This window comes from Clupea harengus, chromosome 14, assembly GCF_900700415.2.
Source record: "Clupea harengus chromosome 14, Ch_v2.0.2, whole genome shotgun sequence".
Classification (NCBI taxonomy): domain Eukaryota; kingdom Metazoa; phylum Chordata; class Actinopteri; order Clupeiformes; family Clupeidae; genus Clupea; species Clupea harengus.
The window spans coordinates 23,360,479-23,381,638 of record NC_045165.1 but is presented as its reverse complement, the minus strand read 5'-3'; the positions used below and the strand labels follow the sequence as shown (position 1 = coordinate 23,381,638).

The 21,160-nt window shown below is 40.2% G+C and overlaps 3 protein-coding genes across 3 annotated transcripts; all 3 read left to right on the top strand.

Annotated features, from left to right (window-relative positions):
- Window positions 1-438: 438 nt before the first annotated feature.
- LOC105895867 (5-hydroxytryptamine receptor 1E) lies at window positions 439-5,183 on the top strand. The gene is made up of 2 exons (XM_012822560.3): window positions 439-827; window positions 3,835-5,183. Exon 2 carries the CDS (start codon window positions 3,917-3,919, stop codon window positions 4,988-4,990), a length of 1,074 nt encoding a protein of 357 aa, XP_012678014.1. The 5' UTR covers window positions 439-827; window positions 3,835-3,916; the 3' UTR covers window positions 4,991-5,183.
- Window positions 5,184-5,240: 57 nt separating this feature from the next.
- cga (glycoprotein hormones, alpha polypeptide) lies at window positions 5,241-6,930 on the top strand. Its single transcript, XM_012822755.2, has 3 exons — window positions 5,241-6,258; window positions 6,518-6,705; window positions 6,856-6,930. Exons 1-3 carry the CDS (start codon window positions 6,162-6,164, stop codon window positions 6,928-6,930), a joined length of 360 nt encoding a protein of 119 aa, XP_012678209.1. The 5' UTR covers window positions 5,241-6,161.
- Window positions 6,931-7,411: 481 nt separating this feature from the next.
- Window positions 7,412-21,102, top strand: znf292a (zinc finger protein 292a). Its single transcript, XM_031581013.2, has 8 exons — window positions 7,412-7,649; window positions 8,678-8,832; window positions 9,116-9,194; window positions 9,364-9,499; window positions 9,656-9,858; window positions 10,109-10,245; window positions 13,971-14,109; window positions 14,205-21,102. Exons 1-8 carry the CDS (start codon window positions 7,500-7,502, stop codon window positions 20,526-20,528), a joined length of 7,323 nt encoding a protein of 2,440 aa, XP_031436873.1. The 5' UTR covers window positions 7,412-7,499; the 3' UTR covers window positions 20,529-21,102.
- The last annotated feature ends 58 nt before the right edge of the window (window positions 21,103-21,160 follow it).

Here is a 21,160-nt window from a genome sequence, read left to right as displayed (position 1 = left end):
TTTTTACTAAAGGGTGCCAATAATTCTGGAGGGCACTGTAGTGACCACATTTGGTGTGAATGTCATGTATGCATACAACACTGAGAAAGCACTAAGAAGTAGCAGAAAATACAAATCTCTTCAATAGCCTTGTGCTCAGTTCCACCTGTCCAAGCCTATCCAAAGGTGTAGGGGTATCACTACAATGACTCAGCAATTCAACACACACAATATGGAAGGAAAGAGGGAGAGAGAAAGATGGATAGATAGGTCTTTGTTTCATAAATGGACGTAATATTCATTTATACAGTTTTGCTGACTGAATCAATTCAGATTAAGCATGGGCTAAATCCCAAGGGTCCCATTTGGGACCTGCACAGGCATCCTTCGAACGTGCTGCATAAAATGCTGACTGGAAAAGATCTCCAGCAGCGTTATCTCCACCAGAGAAACAACATCATAAGCTTCCCCAAAATAAGGACAACGTTTCTCCAAGTGGTTCAGTTCCACATGGAAGCATCTACAATGCATTCGTTGAAAATATTCGTTGGTAACTTTGCTAAAGAAGTCTTAACTTTTCTTCGGATTGCTTACTGAAATAGCCCAACGAACGACCGCGTGCTCATATGCGCGGTGAGCGCACGCGTGTGTGGATGCGTTTATCTGACTATTATCTGCATATGCTTGCGGGACGGCGGGCTTGTAGTAGACCACAATACCTCGTGCGTCAGGAGAAGGCAACCTGGTTGTAGGCTACCGGAATAAACCTCAGCTTTGAATGTGACAGGGCTGAGGGCTGGCTGCGTCAGATTTCACCTATCATCATCCGCAATCCACCGGTTTCCAAGGTACACACCTTTCTGTGGTGCATGTAGCCTACTGTACAAATAGCCTATAGTGTTTATATCTTATTTTTATGGCTGTTTATTTGCTGAGATGAATGTAGCTTTTTTGGCTCCCACAACTTGGTTTAAAGACAACTCAAATATGTTTGTCCTAGACGTGACAGCGTTAGACATGTAGAACAAATATAGGCGACGATTTGAACATTTATGATTGTTTAATGTTTTAGCTACACTGACAGTATGCTTACCGATTGTAGTGTAGTCTTCAATCACAATTCACCCTTAAAGAGGTACTGCACACTTACATTTGTTTAGTTTTTTTTGCTGTAAAGTAAATGGCCGTACTGTGATGAAACACATCTATGCTGGTGTTATTATTGTCAAAATTACCTTTTTTGTAAAAAATAGGCATTTTATGGGTTGAAGGACATTTACTGTTTAAAATCATCCATGCTGCCTACAGATGACAGTTTGGGATTTATCTACGTCATGAAATGGGTGCCCCTCTCCCCCAGCCCCTTCCCTTGCTTGTGAGGTTCATTTTCATTTGCTAATCGAGACTCAACATTCACAGGAGTTTAGAGCCCCTTCCACCCACCCTTTCAGCACATTGGAGTTTAGGCCCCCTTCCACCCACCCTTTCAGCACATTGCCCACTTTTTAGCATTATTCAAAATTATGCAGTGGGTGGAGTTAAGCACAGAGCTGGTATAGTCATGCTTTAAGATGTTGCATCAACTTACTTGCCTATATGCTTAAACCCTTAACACACCAAACTGACATAAAAGAACTAGCAGCAACAAAGGCCGACTGTTGCGTTGCCTCACATCGTCTGTGTCTGGGCCAACAAAGTTGCACTTGAACACACCAGAGAGAATACAGCCAACAACTAACAAGCACATATGTTCTGCAATATTTATTTACAGCTGTGGTTCAGTGCAAAGGCGAGTTACCTCTCTCCTTGGATACACGGGAGTGTGAAAGACTTTGAGCATCTGCATTCACAAACGGGAACACCATGTACACTCTGATACGACATGGAATACCCCCCTAGTATGTGGTTTAGTAACTAACCCGGATAAGTGAACTCAGAGTGAGTAGTAAACCCTCCTAAAAGAGGAGCCCTATGGCTTTGTTTTTCTAGGAGAATGAAGCTACTGGTCTCTTCTATTAAGAGGTTGACCACTTACACTGAGTAAACTTATCTGGGTTATCTGGGTCATACTACATACTTGGAATATCCCACAGGTTAGGTATCCCTTTTGTGTGTAGTAGATTATGTAGTTGTTTATCATTTCGTCCGTGTGTGGTATTGATTCATTCCTGTGTTAGTTCATGTATTAGTTTAACGTTATCTGTGCACCGTTGGTGTGATCGTCAGTGTGAATGTTGAGTTTCTCTCGTGTGTGCATGTTAAAATAGGTGGCTGCTGCCACCAAAGCACTGCTTCAGGAGACAAGCCCAAAATGTGTGATTGCAGTATTAAAACAGTAAATAAAATGTTTGTAATACATATAACTGAAGTGATAGTAAATAAATAAAGTAATAAACTCTTTCTCTCCTGGTTCTCCAGGTCTCTCACCAACCACAGACTCCGATGAATCTTTGACATTTAGAATTTTTTCTAAAGAAGGGAAGGGTTCCACAGATATGAAATCCCATGCATTCCTACTTATTTTTTAATGAAATTGATAGCTACCACTCCTCAGCTAGTGACGGGCAGCCACAATTTTGCCATTTGACGATGACATTTTCTCTTATGGTGCATTTTTGCATCCAAACTATTAGTTGGATAAAGGGGAAATGGAGTTCTGACAAGTCGGTGTGCTTGATGGTTCATCAAAATGATGATGACGTGATTTGACACAGAACCCCAGGCAGTTGAACAGATATTGCTGCATGATAAGAATGATCACCATCATTTGAGCAAAGCCAGTGAGATGCCTGAAAAGCAATTGAGACAATTTTTTTTTTTTCATTTAATCGTTAGTCTAAGGCAATATGTCCCTTTATCATGTATCACTTCATCACTCACCCAATCATGCAAAATGCTGTCTATTTGAAATTGAGCAGCCGGCCCAGTAACAGTATCCACCACTTCCATGGGGAAGGGGAGTGCATGCAATGGTCTGCAAAATGTAATGGAAATCTTCCTCTGCAAAGAGGTTCATTCTGTTGTGTGCAATAGTGTCTCTTCAAACACTTGTTTTTTTTTAGATTCTACTAGCTTGAATCTTGAATGATTATCTTTAGGAAAGTGTTCTTTGGGATGAACTGTATATAGACGTTTGTTCGGGACACATGCTAAATGTTAGATTTGAGTGATTTCCTCTGCCAGAAATGATGTGCTAATTTATGTTTAGTTACATCATTGCACAAGTATACACAAAACATGGAGCAAAACAGAGGCAAAGGTTGTGGTTAATATAAACACATTAGGGAACTGAACATGTTTACAATCCACACACAATTGTGATATTTTAATGTAGGCCTACTGCTTCATCACAAAGCCTCTAAGGTGGAAATTGTGATCTGACAAACTCAATCTTCCCTACAGACTCAGAATAAAGCTGCTTTTCAGAACTTCTCATAATGTACCAATCCCACCCAATTGTACCAAATATATCTTACTTGGCTTGCACATTTAAACATCTGTGCTGGAAACTGTGTGCCCTCATGGTGTGTCATATGCCCTTCATTCTTGCAGTAGTGTGCAGACAGCACCCACAAGTCGACACTGCCATCATGAGGACAAATAGTACTGGAATACAGGCTGATCTAAGATTGAAAACATTTAACGTTCAAGGATTAGTTTATTTTAGACTGTGGATATGTTTGAAGATCTGTTGTCATTTTTTGAGGTAACACTGAGGTGAAAGTACAACTGATACATACAATCTGTATTACCATAATAATAGTGCTCATCATGTAAATCATCATGCCCTTATAAATGATTTAATTGCACACCCTTTTGTAATGTATTATTTATCATTTTGTATTATTTTTACAGGGTCACCTGATATTAAAAAGCAATGGAGAGAAACATTCACATATGTGGACAGATGCCTTCCGGTTTGGAATGACTGGGAACGATGAACATAAGCAGCTGCTCATTAGTGCAGGAGCAGAAGTTGTTTGATGCTGGGACGGTATTGATTGTGAGCTTTCTGACTGTCTTGACCTTGATCACTGCTCTTTTAAACTGCACCGTCATTCTGGCTATTTGTACCACCAGGAAACTCCACCTGCCGGCCAATTATTTAATCTGCTCATTGGCAATCACGGACCTTTTGGTAGCCACACTGGTGATGCCACTGAGCATTCTGTACATTGCCACAGAAACATGGATGCTGGGACACATTGTTTGTGAGGCATGGCTAAGTATGGACATGATCTGCTGCACCTGCTCTATCCTCCACTTGTGTGCCATTGCCGTGGATCGCCACTGGTCCATTACCAGTGCCCTGGAGTACACCTGCAAACGGACCCCACGGCTCACCGCTGTCATGGTGACCATTGTGTGGACTCTCTCTGTCCTCATCTCAGTTCCACCACTGTTCTGGAGGAGTAATCGCTGTATTACTCAGTGCACAATTGAACATGATCATGTTACCTACACAATTTACTCCACATTTGGAGCTTTCTACATCCCAATGGCTCTGATCCTTATATTGTACTGCAGGATCTTTGTTGCTGCTAAAACCCTGTACCAGAGACGAAGTGTCACCACAAATCTGTGTTCTAATGGAGAAAAGAATGGACGTTTCCCCTCCGTTCAGTTTGTCTGTGTGTCCCAGACGTCCACTCCTAATCCAGGAAAACCAATAGAGCTTGTGGTCAACAAAGACAGTGACATCCCCTGCCCAAATGTGTTTCAGAGTACCCTGGAGGAGGATAAAGAAAGGAGTCAACTGTATGCCATTCGAGAAAGGAGAGCGGCCCAAACACTAGGCCTCATCCTGGGAGCGTTTGTGCTCTGTTGGCTGCCTTTCTTTGTGAAAGAGTTGATGGTAGGCTTTGGGATTCTCCAGCCATCACAGCACATGTCCAACTTTCTCACTTGGCTAGGCTATACTAACTCTCTCATTAACCCACTGCTGTATACAAGCTTTAATGAGGACTTTAAGCAGTCCTTTAAAAGACTACTGCAGTGCCGCAGGGTATGATTGAAGTAGCGATTAAGATCGATAGTTTACTGTTGTTAAGTTTGGTGAAAATCAAGCTATTTCAATCATTAGGATTATTTGAAATAAATTAAATATACAATGCAGTACATAATGTTGACTGTTATGTGATTAAGCCAAGAAGCAGTCTGGAACATAAATGTCTAGAAACAAATCAGAGATTTGTTCACATTATCAATGTAGATTAAGAAAAAGTGTCTCCATAAAAGTCATAAAATCTCAGACTGTCTGCTTTATTGTCCTTGGGTATGACCACGTTACACCAGGACCATAACAGGTATTGGTATCTAAAACAACCAAGGACACATGGAAAATATTAGGCTCCTCATTAGAAAGACGAGGAAAAGCACAGTGAGTTCATATTTATCTTTGACTCATTCTGGAAAACCATGGAGATGGAAAAATAAATACATCAGTGCTACATTATCATACATTTTGGGTTTGGAATGAATGTGGGTTCAAATACTAAGCACCTCCATTACCTGAATAACTTAGACTATAAAGTGTATACTGTAGAAGAAAAACAACTAAACTATTACAGAAGAATCTGTTCATAGCTCTTTTTTTTAAAAGAATATTCATCTTTGGTTTTCATCTTTACCCATTCTAATGTCTTAATTAGTTCACTTTAACCTTCATTCCTTTTCTAATACTAAACATAATTCTGAATCAGGTAAGATAAGTTTTCCGTGTCATGACAACGATATCCCAAGAGTTGCCTGGATACATGATTACTCCTCAAGGGACATGTGCCCTTCGCTGTTATCGGTGTAATCAAAACCTTGCGTCCAACATATCAGACTGATGAGAAAATGATGTGTTTTGCCACTGAAGTGCATACAGTATTCACTTCTCATTTACTTAAGGGATTATAAGTCAGGAAAGCACTCAGTGAGTCATGCTGATTACAGCAATGAGAACATGAGGATGAAGGTCTTTTTTAATCCATGTGGCATCTGCAGGAGGACAGGTAATAGTATAAAAGTGGCTGGTAGGCACTCTGGAGGCCCTCATTCAACAACAGCAGGTGAAGACCAAAGGTAACATTTGTACTTTATATTCTTATTTTCAGATTATTTTCAATGTATTATTCAAATGATTTCGTATCGTTGCCATGGTATTAAGCTTGAGACATTATTTGTTCTAGGATACCATGATTATACCAACAAAGTCTTGTGTGGCATCCCTTTTGCTGGTATCAATACTTGTTCACGTAGGAGATTTCTATCCCAACAGCGACATCGCAACCGGTAAGTAACAGGTCACTGATCACTACCAGGTCACTAGCAATTTATCAGTACATCATTTAATTACAATTAAATGATATGAACAATATAGGAGAGTGTAAAACTTCTTAGTGGCATAGCGGTTGGCGAATGAAAAGAAGCTTATAACAAGCGACTTTGTGAAAGTTGTTACGAGTGCAGCACAGCTGGAATGTGTCCACTGATGAATGCTGAAGAGATTGATGAAGTATGATCTTGTGTTCCGTATTTTCTTTTTGTTCAGTGGGCTGTGAGCGGTGTCATCTGGGAGTGAATGATTTCTTCAGCAAGCCCGGACCTCAAGTCTATCAGTGTATGGGATGCTGCTTCTCAAGAGCTTATCCTACTCCTTTGCGATCCAAGAATACAATGATGGTCCCAAAAAACATCACCTCAGAGGCAACATGCTGTGTGGCCAGACAGTATGAAACGGTATGATAGAAATCTAGAAATCTTCTAGAATTTAGAACCATAAAAAAAAAAATATGTGTATAAACATTATCTCACAATTAAGACAAAGTAATGTATTTGTCATGGGGAAGAATAATTTAAATATTAACTAATTCTGTTCGTGTTTCACAGGTGTCCGTCTATGGTGTGAATGTGCAGAACCACACAGAATGCCATTGCAGCACATGCTACCATCACAAGTCTTAGAAAATGTCTCAGTGTAAGCAAATAAATGCCTTAAATGCACCATGTGTTTTTCCAATGTAATTATTAGTAGTTTACATTGCCATTTTTTTAACCCCTTGTGATGTAGTGTATTCATTTGGGTGTCGCTGTTGTTCTTTTAACTTAATAAAAAGTAGAACTAAATGTGTATAACAAGTTGGCTTTCAATTGCTTTTCTGCTGAAAAATGGAAAATAGATGTGACTGATGTGTTAGATGATGTGATGGATGTGTTTGGTTTGCCAAAATCATTGTGACACATCTGTGCAGGGTAGGCCTATATCTGAGAGTTTTCATGAGCTATAACAGTATCATAAAATCCATATTTCTTATGGCACACTATCCCCCAAATGTTAGCTGACAAATATTGATGTCTGCAATTTACAAGGTTAAATAGCCTTCCTCCCAAACTGCAGGGAAAGTGGTGGGCAAGGTTATAAGAATTGCTCTATGTGGCTCAGTAGGTCATTCGAACACCCCCACGCCCATGCGTCACTGTGCGTGAACGAGTACGTGAAGGTCTATCTGAACGCGGCCGTGATTGTTGTGAAGATGGCGGAGGAGGAGGCAGAGAGGGAGTGCAACACAAGGGAAGTAATTGTGGCCCTCCGTAAACGTTTCCAGGAATTGATCACAGGACTGAAAGAGAGTTCGGAATCGCCACTGGATGCCTCTTCTAGTTTTTGTCAAGAGTTTTGCCAGGTCTGCAATATTTCCCTTAACGCTACCAAGCGCGCAAGCTTTCTGATTGATGATGTTGCTCTCAGCTAGCACGCTAGCTAGTTAGCTTGCTATCTTGATTGCTAACCATCAAATGACCGACTGCAAAAAAAAATATCCAGCCTCCTAGGTGGATAGAATTCACGATACCATAATTGCACAATGATGTAGTTATTATAATCATTTGAAATATCTGCACGCTGTAGTTGTACTACAAAGAATATAGCTTGCTCAAGAAGTTCTGAATGTTAATTTTGATAACTGCCCAAATTTACTGGTACCAGGTTTGGCCAAGCCTCCCGTTCCCTGGTCGAGCAAGCTAGACGCTAGCTAGCTTTTTGTGCAAATATGGACTAATTGCATGGTTGACTTATGATTTAATGCGGAAGGCATGATACAATTGTCCCCGCACCCCCTGTGCAACTGAAATGTTGTAGATGCAAGTTATGGGTCAGAGTTTGCAAAATGCAATTTAATATGACTTGGTCAGCTATCATAGACAACGGAAAATTTGCTTTGACATATTGTGGCTTGCTTTGACCACTCTTGTGCCGCTAATGACCAGCCGTGATGCATTTAATGACTAAGATTGGCATGATGTTCAACTTCGACGCTTTTAACCTACATTTTCGTAATGTGTGCTGAGATTAATGTGCACCAATAGACAACAAATATCAATAAAATGCATGGTATGCAGTGGCCTTAATTAGCCTGTGCAGTAAAGGCCACTTGAAGACCAATGGTTATGACATGCTCCCATATTCACATAATTTGTACAATAAATGTAAGTTTTAAGATTTGTTGAAAAGTATATGGGAGTTTTACTAAAATAATTTGACAATCAATTTACACATAAGCAGAGTTTGTTTAAAGATTAAGATATTGCCAAGGGAAAACTGATCTCCTATAGGCACGTCTACTTGTTTTTGACTGTTGGAACAGATATCTTTTGTTGAAAGATTACTGTTGATTTAAGCAAACTTAGTCAGTTTTGCAATATGTATCACCAGGTTCTGGTGGAACATGGGAGTCGATGGAAGACAGAGGAAGACCCATTGCCTCTGTTGGAGATGTACACGGTGGCCATACTCAGCTATGCAGAGGCCACCCCATCACTCTCTCCTGAATGTGAACAGGCACCATTTGTACTTGATAAATTAGGCCTGTAAGTAGTAATTCTACAACAGTCCTTCATTCTGGTCAACATATATCGTACAAATTTAAAATGGCATTGATAGTTGCAATTGATTTTTGTGTTATATATGTATGTGTGTGTGTGGTCCTATACATTATTGTTGGGTGAAGTGTCTAAGAAGCTCGAGTAGTATTTAATGCATAACTCTGTTATGCATAACAATGCATACCAGAAAGCATTACTTGTATCGCATTCAAATTAATTAATGGTATTGAAGTTCTTGCATCTTGCACCACTTCTGCCTTGTCTGTAGGAACTGCATGGATCTTCTCCTTTCACTCTCTGAGCAGATCCCAGGTGCCTTATGGGAGGAATTCCAGTCATCTGTGAAGGTTAGAGACTGTACTGCATAAGCACTTTGGAAAAGAATGTGGACTCAATTTGAACGATACATGAATTTACTCATCAACACAAAAAGCTGCTGGTGGGATGCAGGCGATTGGTATTCTGGCTTTGATCATACCATATGTCAATTGATTGTCATACCGTTCCTCTCTGCAGTTGGCACATGGTATTCTGCAGGAGAGTGGGAACTCACAACTTCAGACGCTATCAGCTGTTGCCGCAGAAAGTGGAATTTGGACTAATTCCACTCTGTGCAGCATTCTGTCAAATGAGACACCAGAAACAGAAAAAGGTAAGAATGTCCGAGCGGTTCGTTTAGATGTTTGTGGATAAATTGATCAATTGGGCTGACATTTTTTAAATTATCTCATGCATTCCATGCTTTGGTGGTCTTCCTAAATGAGAGATTTTTCTTCTTGTTTTTTCTTCACTCTCCTTTGTTTTTAAGTTAATGAGCTTTTGGTTGTAGAGGGGCCTGTACTCCTTGATATGCGCATCAAGCACCTTATAAAACAGAATGAAGTAGAAAAAGCTGCCAGGCTGGCCAAAGTCTGTACAGAGTTTCCTGAGTTTGGAGGAAAAAGAAACTTCAAACAAGCCTATCTGGTATGCCTTTGTGGGACAAGTTCACAGGAACATTTGAAGCAAGAGGTGAGTGTTCATACATTTCACTTTTTTTAAATGACTGCCATGACATTTTATCTGCAAACATGTATTTTTCTTCATATTTTACATAGATCAATGTATGCTTATATGTATACTGTAGGTGTATTTTCAACATTTGTTGTAATAAATTATCTGTAGTTTTGTAAAATGGCAGTGAAGAAAATAGTGTTTCTTTTCCGTGTGCCTGATAACTATAGGCGGTAGTTTAACAGCTTCCTATGGTCTTTGTATACAGATCGCAGAAGTAGATTGCAAAGATGCCTTGGACATGATCTGTAACTTGGAATCTGAAGGAGACGAGAAGGGGGCCCTCAGTCTGTGCTCTGCATTCCTTAAACGGCAGCTAGTTCAAGGGGATGTGTATTGTGCCTGGTGAGTCGTTACTGTCTTTCGTTTTTGAACACCTTTAAATGAGGGCACTTCTTTTGCTCAGTGGCTTGGGATAAGGTCCAGTGGAGATGCTGTTCTTGAAATTCGGTCATAGGATATGACCTACTTCTGTGATGCCACATGTATTTTCGAACATGAACCCTACCTTTTTATGAAAGAGCAGACGTACTACTTTTGCTGGTTTCACACTATACACACACGTATACACACACAAGATAACACAGAAATAGTTACCTCAGCTGAAGGGTCTGGGTGAATCACTGAATGGCTCATTACAATATAGGCAGCTGTTTCCACGCTGTCGTTCTCACTAACCATCCATGCTATTCACAATGTGGTTTTGTACTATGTTTCTGAAAGCCTGTGAGAATATCTGAATATGTCGCCAAAAACCCTTCCTAAATACAGCAGTTAGCAAGCACGCTAGCTTTTTTGTCAAGTCTTATTGGTCATTGCAAGCAAACTTTGATGACAACTTTATTGTTTTAGTTTTTTTTCCCTATAGTGGCACAATATATTAAGTAAGCTAGAGTGTGTAGTCCAGCGGTCAGTAGAGGAAAATAAATCCCAACAGGATGAACAGGTCTTGTTTCATCCTGTACTGACCGGCGGACTATACATTACCGTAACCCGTTTATTATATGGTTACTTGCCAAAATGATAAAATACATTCCTCCAAAATATTGTTGTTTGTTAAGTGATTTTGTTGTCATTTAGTGGCTTCTGCCGAGAAAAAAATTGTTCTTCACGCAAATAGAACTTTAAGTTTCAGGTGTTGCATAGCAATGCATTACTTGCTGTTCCAATGAATTTCTGTTACGAAAAGTGAACGGACTTCTTGCGGAATGATATGAAAGATGTGAATTATAAGAACAAAACCCATTGCCAATGGCAGGGGTTATACTTTTTTTGCAGTGGTCATTATAAAGAAATAACGGACCTCCCAACATTTGGATGGCCCCTTCAATTCAGTGGAACTTTTTGCAATATTCTGAAGAGCCATATAATAATAAATCTAATTCAGAAATGGAATACAGAAAACAAGGTATACTGTTTGTTAAGGGGAACAGTAACTTTAAAACACTCAAATATTTCAATTTGTGGGCTACGTTGACATTTGAATCGGTGTCATTGTGAAATTCAGTGCAGTTGTGCTACAGGACTCCCAGGACATTCAGCAGGACTTAAACTTTGGTTCGCTGATTTTAACTGACCAGTTTGAGTAACCTTGACCCATTATTCAGGGTCACATGGCTGTTTCATTGCATCATTTCAGTTTCCAAGATCTCCCTAACTTTAGGGACACGCAAATAGCTTGAACTTTTGAAATCATGTCTGGGTCCAAATTAGAGAAGCACCAATCCACTTTTTGGTTGGTATTATTTGGTTACATTAGTTGGTTACATGAGGCTGTAGTTAACCACACATCACTTCCTATCAACCCTCTGAAGTCACTTTTGAGGTAGTTTGACATGCCTATAATATAACTAGGACCAAGGCCAACACTTTTGAGGTCTGGACCGTGTAAACTTAGGTGTTGGCTACACAGAGTTGATTAAAGCATTCGAAATATCATGTGGTTTGACTACTAAAGTGTTACAACTTTGTAGTGACACCATTTCTTCAAAGCCAGTGACCTACACAATAAACACTGATGAAGAAGGTGTCAACACACCTGTAATAGTCACCCTCCCTACTACATACTGTAATGACAATTGTGACTTTCAATGAACAGCTGGCTGCATTATAATATGCTATGGACAGAGAAGATAGGCCCCCATAGATGACAAAGCTTAAACTATTCTGTAGCCTAAATTAAGTTGACCATCAGTGAAATCTAACCAATACCCGATCCATTTAATAGCGCAGGTACGGATCCATCACTAAATTATGAGTGCCCTCATGATCAGAAGTTGAAATATTGCAGAAAGTCCCTCTGACTTTGTAGTGTTATAAAGCAGCTGACATGTGAATAAACATATATTGACTATCATTACCTGTCCCCAACACTTTGTTACACTATTGTAGTTTGTTACCATTATTTAGCTCTCCTGATTTATCAGAAGTGAATTTCTGTCTGTGAAAATCTAGACTTAGTTTATCTGTTAAATGCACTTAGAGTTTAAACTTTCATGCCCATATTACCACCTCCTGTCAACTCCCTGTGCAGTTGCAAAATAATAGGAAGGTTTATTCGTAAACACAGGCAGACTATGATGAAACATTTGTAGCAGATCACAGACCCTTGTGAATCCCATTGACATGTGGTCATTACACATGTCATAATATTATTATAAGCGTTGACTATATATGGCTTTACTGGTGCCTCTAATGAAGCTAGCTTTCTCATTATATCGAAATGCATTCACACTGCATTTACACATCAGTGAGCAAGGATTTGTGTAAAACATACACATGATCAAAGTAAGCTGTAGTGCTCTTACAAATTCTCTTCTCTGCCTTCTCTTACTAAAGAGCCAGAAAGAGCCTTCGCTCCATAAGCGAAATAATGTTTGGTCTTAGTAAGGGATAATCTTAGGTTTGAATTGCACTGTTTTGATGCTAGACGAAGAGGTACCAGGTAGTCTATTGAATAGTTCAACATCAGCAGTAATCATTGTCATTATACACCATTTTCATCTTAATTGAATGATTCAAAATGATTATTTGATTCTGAATGTTGGAAACTGGGACTAGTTCATGCAAAGCAATTATTTTACCAAGAAAACGTTACCATTTAGGGCTCTGAAATTTTTTTTTGATTTAAAATTCTTTTTTTTTTAAAAAGATATGCGCTAATGGTTTTGGTGAGATACAACATAAAAAAAACATTATGTATTTTGCTGTGATCTTAATACAGTCTGTTTATTCACTGAATTGCTCTGAAGTGAGAGTCAGAAGAATAACAGCGTTTTGTCTCCGTCAGAGCGGGACAGCTGAATCTCTATCAGATGTAGACTGGTGGTACCATATGTAATCTTAATTTCACTTTGGATGAGGTTACTCTGGCCATTTCACAAACATGGAGCATTCGAGCATTGAGTGATAACCGTCCCACACTGTACTTGCTGTGTTGTGGTGGGGCGCTCTCTAATGCCAAGGATACCACTAACTATCATAATAGGGTGTTGCAAGATGATGTAATCTAATGAATCCTCTCTGGCATATAGGGTATGGGGTGTGACTCTGAGCTGATTTTATTTAGCCTACTTCAACTACTGGACTTAGATTCAAGTACAAATACAGACCTGCACGCTCAGACATTGACATAGTAGCAGCAACATCCATTCTCCTTCCTCTGGTCCTTAGATTCTGATATTGTAGACCAGCCAGCCTGAGCCTGGTATGTTCTTTGGTTACAAGTTTTGTCAAAGTCTGCCTTGAACAGCCAACAAGCCATCAGAATCAATGTCAGTTTGACATGTTTTGTTTTTAACCATTATGAGAATAATCATGGTTTAGTTGGCTTGACATAATAACTCTGGTATTGGTATGGTGCATGCCTGTTTTATATATCATTCTAACAATCTAAAATATGTGTTACCACAAATTAAGATGGGAAATGCAAGTAACAAAACTAATGGGTGTGATAATGAATTGCATATATATTTCAAATGCATTGAAATTAATCTGGCATCAAGTTAGTGTCACTGTCAAATGTTGTCTCTACACAATTCTTATACTGTTTATATACTCTTCATTTAAAGGGAACTCACACTGCTGTGGAGTAAGCTTCTGATGAGGCTAGAATCTGCACAGGCCTTCTTGGATCAATGCAGACAGTTAGTGGTTCTGTCCACGAGTGTGTACCATATTCTGCTCCTCATCAAAGTCATCCAGTCTGAAGTAAGTGGTATTTTGAATTCATGGTTAATTGCTCACTTTAGTTATCACAGAGTACAGATTTGATGATGACAAACCTTTTTATTTTATTTTTTAAGGTGGAAAATGTAGGACTTCCAGTATGCATTGAAATGTGCATCCAAGCTTTGAAAATGGGAGCCAATGATGGCGAAGACAGCAAAGCCACCATCTGCAAGACTATATCCTGCCTAATGCCCAATGACTTGGAAGTGAAACGTGCATGCCAACTCACAGAGTTCCTTTTGAAGCCCACTGTGGATTCATACTATGCTGTTGAAACGCTCTTCAATGAACCAGACCAAAAGCTTGAGGAGGAGTCTCTGCCCATTCCCAACTCACTACGTTGTGACTTGTTGTTGGCCTTGAAGACACAGTGGCCTTTTGACCCTGAATTCTGGGACTGGAAAACGCTAAAACGTAATTGCTTGACATTGATGGGCGATGAGGCCTCGATCGTGTCATCCATTGATGAACTAAATGATCATGAAGAGACTGAAGGAAGAGAGGATGGAGAGGGTGGTCAAAACTACATGGATTTGATAATGAGTCCCTCAGCTGATCTTAGTGATCTTGATGCTGAAAGACAGAAGAAAAGGGAAATTAAGAAACTGAGAGAACAGGGATTTGTTTCAGCAAGGTTTCGAAACTGGCGGGCTTATATGCAGTATTGTGTTTTGTGTGACAAGGAGTTTCTTGGTCACAGAATTGTAAAGCATGCACTAAAACATGTCCAAGATGGATTGTATCGATGCCCAATATGTGCAGAGTCCTTTGAGACGAGACAAGTTCTTGAACCACATGTTGCTTCGCATGTTAAACAGTCCAGCAAGGAGCGACTAGCTGCTATGAACGTCCCTAAGAAGAAGCTACCGAAATCTCCCACGAAGTCACCTTTAAAGGATTACATTCTGAAAAAATCCCCTGTAGTGAAGGTAAATCCTGAAGCAAAACTCCAAGCACTTGCAAACACTTCCAATATTACAGGAGCTCCTAGCAGCAGTGCAATTATAGTCACTTCGAAACAAGAAAAACCTAAACGTGTTGCGGGTGTGGCTGAAAATACTGAGGATTGCTCTTGCCCTGTTACCAGCTGTCAGAAGGTTTTCAAGTACTTCAGGAACCTAGTTGCCCATATGAGAGTGCATAAAGATGACGAAGAGGCTAAGTGTTTCCTTGAAACACATTGCCAAAAGGCTATTTGTCAGTATTGTCGGCGTCAATTTGTTAACATGACACACCTGAATGATCACTTGAAAATGCACAGTGGCCCAAAGCCATACTACTGCATTCAGCTGAATTGTAAAGCTGGTTTTCCCTCTCATGCTGAACTTCAAATGCACAGAAAAGTGCACACTGAGTTCCAGGCCCAGTGCATGTTCCCAAATTGCGGCCGGATTTTTACAGAAACCTACCAGCTGTATGACCACGAAGCACAGCATTACATAATGTTCACCTGTAAAGCAACAAACTGTGGCAAGGTCTTCTACTCACAATCTCTGCTGAATTCACACATGAAGGAACACGTGAAACAAGAGATGTCCTCCACATTCATAGAACAAACTGATCCAAACAGCATGCAGATTGTGGAGAAGTCCCCGAGCCAGGCTGATGATGCCTCAGGCGAGTCTGCATCAGTGAGAATAAAGCACTCTGTAGAGAGCATGCTGAACGATGGTCCTGCTACTGCAGAGGAAATCTGTGCTGCTGTTGCAGATGCAGCCAGTGCACCCGGTAACAGCGAGCCTGAGTCCCCAACAGATGATGTGCCCATCATTCAGCCTTTAAAAGCCTCAGAGGCGAAATCTTCTATTGAGTTTAACTTGAAGGGGCCTTTACCAATTACACAGCCTTGTTCCGTAAAACTTAAACCGATTCCCATTAACACTTTAGAAGCTGTAGGTTGTTCCAAGGCTGAGCTACAGCCTCAGACTATTATACAGGACAAAAAACTCTTCTCCTGTCCGAAAAATCAGCCTGCAATGATTGAGATAAAACAAGAGCAACCTCCTCCCACATCCTGCTCTTCAGTCTCTCCACAAGGCAGTTCATCACAAAGTAGCACCACTCAAAATGCAGATGATAAACTAACACACATCTGTCCATTTGAGGCATGCACTCGGAGGTATTGTACATCTAAAAGTCTGGCGAGGCATGTCAAGAAAGTGCACTCTGAGGCTTTCGAGGAATGGAAACTGTCTAAGAGGTACAAACGACTTGCTGAACTGACAGCAAGAAAACAATCAAATGTACAGAGGTCCCCTAGTAAGCAGATTCAGAAGATGAATACTACAGGTCTTGCATCACAAGAACTGGATGCAAGCATCGGGCAGTTGCCCTATTCTGAGGAAAGTGGAACTTTACCTGCAACGTCTTTCTCTGCCGACTCTATTCCTGATTGCTCTCTGCCTTTCTATTCTGGTTTTTGTTCACAACCAGAAAACTCATTTTGTGAGACTTTACAAAGCCCAGCTGGACTGATGCATTCAGATATTTCTCAATTATGGCATTCACCAACAGCAAATGGTTACAGTTGTGATTATACCCAGCAGAGTGGTTCCCCTTTAAAAGTCTTACCTGATCAACTGCAAGGCTTTCACTCATTCTCCCCTGAAATGGATAGGTCTCAGGCTGCTCTTGAGACACAGAGTGATACACTACATGCCACTGCCTCAAGTGATGATGGGAATATCCTCCCCATGATGACCCAGGACTCCAGTGTGATGAATCAAGCGTCGAAGTATATATCTAGCTCTCTTATGGTTTTACATTCACCAGAGGGTGGACAGCAGTGTGATCTCGCAGAAAACGAGAGAAATGTAGGACACATGGTGTCTCCAATGCACATTCATCCAAGTGGGATCCCTCACAATGACAGCTTGTCCCATTCAGACAGTGTACCAGGACAAAGCCTTCATCCCTATGTGTCAAATATGCCTACTGAAATGCATGCACAGTCGGTCGAACCATTGGAGTCCATTAACAAATCCTTGAGTTTTGACCATCATGACTCATTTGCCAGTAACTCTGATGTTAATGATATTGCTCACCTTAATACACCGCCCTACAAGAGCCACGTTGACAATGCAGCAACCCATCTACAGAGTCCAACAGAGATGCTAAACTGTACAAATTCCTATTTCAGTAATACCGCGGAGGTGGCTGATTCACAAATGCAAAATTCTGATGGAGGAACATTTAATGCCGCATCAGGCACGGAGTCCATAGACAAAAAGGAAACCTCTGGTCAGCCTGATGAGGCGAAGAAACTGAAGAAGGTACGATCATCCAAGAGGACGAAATGGCCTGCCATTATAAAAGATGGGAAGGTTATCTGCCGCAGGTGTTACAGGGAGTTTTCTAGCACAAAATCTCTTGGTGGTCATTTATCAAAGCGGTCTCAGTGTAAAGCTTTTGATGAAGTTGATTTAAATGCTGACTTACCAACATCCTTCCTTGATTTCCTGAATGATCCCGATGTTTCAGCTGTCTACCAGCCAGCAGTTACTCCAACGGTTAAGATTGAAGGCGCCTACAAGGGCAAACCTGTTGGGTCCTGCATGTATCAATCAGCAGATTCTAACTATTTGCAAAATGACCGTTTTCAAGAATTATATGAACCAACTTACAACATGAATTTTCCAAAACAAGAAGCAGGTATTGCCTCCTCATGCATGTCTAACACAGAACAACATACAGCTCTTAATCAGAGTGAATCTCTTCCTACTGCAGATCTGTCACAGTCTTTGCCTAACACTTCAGCTTATCAGAACAAAGATGCTGAAGTAAACATGGTCTCGGAGCAAGAACATACAAGTGGAATACATTTGAAGGATTCTGTTACAGATGCAGTGGATATAACATCCACAGGCGATGGAGAAGACAGTAAAGTTGTGGAAATTCAAAGAGCCTTACAACGATTGGATTTGGTTGATGCAGTCCTAAAAGATTCTCTAAAGGCAAATGAGAATTCCTCTCTAAACATTCTGAAGAGTGAGGACCATTCAAAGGAAAGACCGAAACAAACTGTGGTGCCGAAAAGGGCTATAAAAAAAGAGGCAGACGCAGACCAAAATGTCTCTAAACCATTTAAGTGTGAAAAGGAAGACTGTTCTTATGGTGCAATGACAAAAGAAGCATTATTCAAGCATCTGTTCAGGATTCATAACTACACTGATGATATGATAAACGAACTTAAAAAAAACCCAGACAGATTTTCTCCTTACAGCTGTCATATATGTGCAAAAACCTTTACGAGAACAACGGGTCTCCGAATACACTATATGAACGTTCACCATATGGCAAAAGAGGCAATACCCAAGATAAAAGTAAGCAAAATCAACAGAATCATCAAATCCACAACAGCTGGGAAGGCTTCTTTAGCTCCCAAATCTCTTCCTGTTAATCGACCGGTCAGTCATTGCAATGGCTTGAAGGTGGAACGAAAACCGGATTCCTTCGAAATTAAAAAGGAAGGTAACAGCCAGTCGGCTGAAAAGATGAGTATTTCAGGAGTAGCTGCACAGGGAACTTTGTTAAATCAAGATATGGTGCCCGGTGATATCCATTTATCAGTGGACAACTCTGTGGACCCTTTAACAGAACCATCAACAGAACCATCAACAGCCGGGCCACTACAGCCAGTCAGCAGTAATGAGAAGGCTGCAGAGGGCAGTTTTAAGACAGAGACACAATCAGTAACAGAATTGAGGGATTTAAAAATGATTAAGGTTGAGGCTGATAACCAATCGTTGGAGACTGGCCCAGAACTTAAAATTGAAAAAACTGTTATTAGTGAGGTTTCTAAGTCATTCAGACCATACAGATGTATACATCAAGGGTGTACGGCTGCTTTTTCAATTGAGCAGAACTTGACCCTCCATTATAGAGCTGTGCACCAGGCTGATCATGTTACTGAGCAGGGAGGAGTGTCAAGCGATGGTGCTGATGGCACTCTCAAGGTCACAGAGTTAGAATGTCAAGTGGAAGACTGTTCGAAGGTACTCCATAAAGCCACAAGTTTGTTTAAACATTACCTGTTACATCACAAGTTCACAGTCCAAAAATCTAGTACCATGCTCACTGGTGTGGACGTTGGAACCTTCCCTTGTGATCAGAACAAGTGCTCCGCATCATTCACTTCTTTCTTGAAATACATCGACCACGTCAAAGATCACCACAAGGCAATAAGAGTATCTGAAGGTGGGGATGGGTCCTCTGCTAAGGTGGACCTGTCATTCAAGTGTGACTGTGAGGGATGTGATCGTAGCTACACCACAAAGTCAAATCTTCTGCGGCATCTCATGAAGAAGCATCATGATGTTTATGAGGACACAATTAAACCAAAAAACATTCGAGACGAAGAACTAGCAGAGAAGAAAATGAAAACAGGACTTAGTCCTAACAATGGAAAGGAGAACATGGTAAATAACAAATTAAAAATGAAAAAGAAGAATTTGAAGAAGAAAGGAAAAGTGCTGAATCACTGGACAAGCTTTGGCAAGCCCACTCTGAAATCTATGGATGAAGCTTCTGCCATGTGCACCAAACGGTTTCCCTTGCAATATCCATGCATGATAAAGGGCTGTGATTCAGTTTCAAGTGCTGAAAGGAATATTTTTAAACATTATGCTACCCATGGTCTCACAGAGCGATACATTGAGGATCAGAGAAGTCAGTTTATATTTTGTAAGAAATACCCACGCTCTAGAAATATGGATGCCAGCAAATCAGATGGCACATCAAGTGAGGGCTCAGAAGATGAAGAAACGGAGAATGTTGAAAGTTCAGGTGATATGGCAGATGATTCACTTGAAACGTCCTTGGAAGATGAAAGCACTGACGTAACATCATCTGAAAATCAGTTTATGGAGAGTGAAAACGCCCCAACGACACCAATTGAGTCGGTGGTTAAACGAAAGAGGGGTCGTCCCCCAAAGATTAAGAGGCTAAACCAGCAAGTCCACACAGATGAAAATGTGATGAAAGACTCAGAGCCCAACACAAATGTGGAGCAGAAGCAGAATTCTGAAGACAGTGAGGACACACAAAATACCATGAGTCCTCTTGAATTGGAGCCAGCATTTCTTTCATTATTGGAGGAATCAACAGATTCCCTGAAAAGGAAAGCAACTGAGAGTAGCAAGACTGAAAGTCCCCCCAAAAAGCAGCGCACTCTTCAACCACAGTCCTCCAACATAATGGGCAAAAGACTGAGTGACTATAGGAAGAGGACAGCAAGTAATGAAAATCTCATTCATTTTAGAAACCCATTAAATATCAAGTCTGTGAAAAATGTAAAGATAGTGATGGACAAAGCTTTTTCAAATGGTGCTGATCTTTTGCTGAAACAGCTTCAGGATATGCGTCCAATGGTCATTCTCAAAAAGTGGCTCTATAGCTGATGGTTTATTTGGAAGCTGACATCTCCATTCATATGCCTTGCACTCAGGACTAGAAATGTAACATGCTGCAGAGTGGTACATCAACAACTCATTTGACCCATACTTTCTTAACGTGAGACAACATTTATTGCAAGTAGACCATGGATATTGGACAACTGTATAGGTTTTTAAATATGAAAAAAAATGTTGACAAATTTTGATATATCATTATACAGTATATGTTGTTGGAAATGCCCCAGGAGCAGGTAATATGTAGGGTTTTAGACTAGAAACACATTTGTATTTATAAAACTTCTTTTTAAAGTATGATTTGATAAATTTTCTTTAAAGAATAAAAAAGACATTTTGATATATCCCCATGGGATTTATATTCTCTTGTTTGGTATGTATTTATTTTTTACATCAATGTAGTGTCTGTACATTTACATGTCTTCCACAAAGTATTCAATAAAATGGAAATGGTTGCTTTTGTAAACTTTGTTTACATTTCTTACAACAAACACCAGCAGTGTGTATGGTGAATTGTGTAATGAATATGACTGCACTGTGTAATTAAATGTGTTTATAATCTTAATCAAGTTTTCATCTCATTTAATACATGTTTGACTCATTAACATCATTACATTTTTTAT

What these genes read in the sequence shown, in the direction of transcription:
- LOC105895867 (XM_012822560.3), top strand. Translation starts at nt 3,917, where the DNA reads ATGAACATAAGCAGCTGCTCATTAGTGCAGGAGCAGAAGTTGTTTGAT.
- cga (XM_012822755.2), top strand. Translation starts at nt 6,162, where the DNA reads ATGATTATACCAACAAAGTCTTGTGTGGCATCCCTTTTGCTGGTATCA. An exon ending in CAACAGCGACATCGCAACCG is followed by an intron (nt 6,259 to 6,517) that starts GTAAGTAACAGG and finishes CTTTTTGTTCAG; the next exon opens with TGGGCTGTGAGCGGTGTCAT. An exon ending in TGGCCAGACAGTATGAAACG is followed by an intron (nt 6,706 to 6,855) that starts GTATGATAGAAA and finishes CGTGTTTCACAG; the next exon opens with GTGTCCGTCTATGGTGTGAA.
- znf292a (XM_031581013.2), top strand. Translation starts at nt 7,500, where the DNA reads ATGGCGGAGGAGGAGGCAGAGAGGGAGTGCAACACAAGGGAAGTAATT. An exon ending in TTTGTCAAGAGTTTTGCCAG is followed by an intron (nt 7,650 to 8,677) that starts GTCTGCAATATT and finishes ATGTATCACCAG; the next exon opens with GTTCTGGTGGAACATGGGAG. An exon ending in GTACTTGATAAATTAGGCCT is followed by an intron (nt 8,833 to 9,115) that starts GTAAGTAGTAAT and finishes CCTTGTCTGTAG; the next exon opens with GAACTGCATGGATCTTCTCC.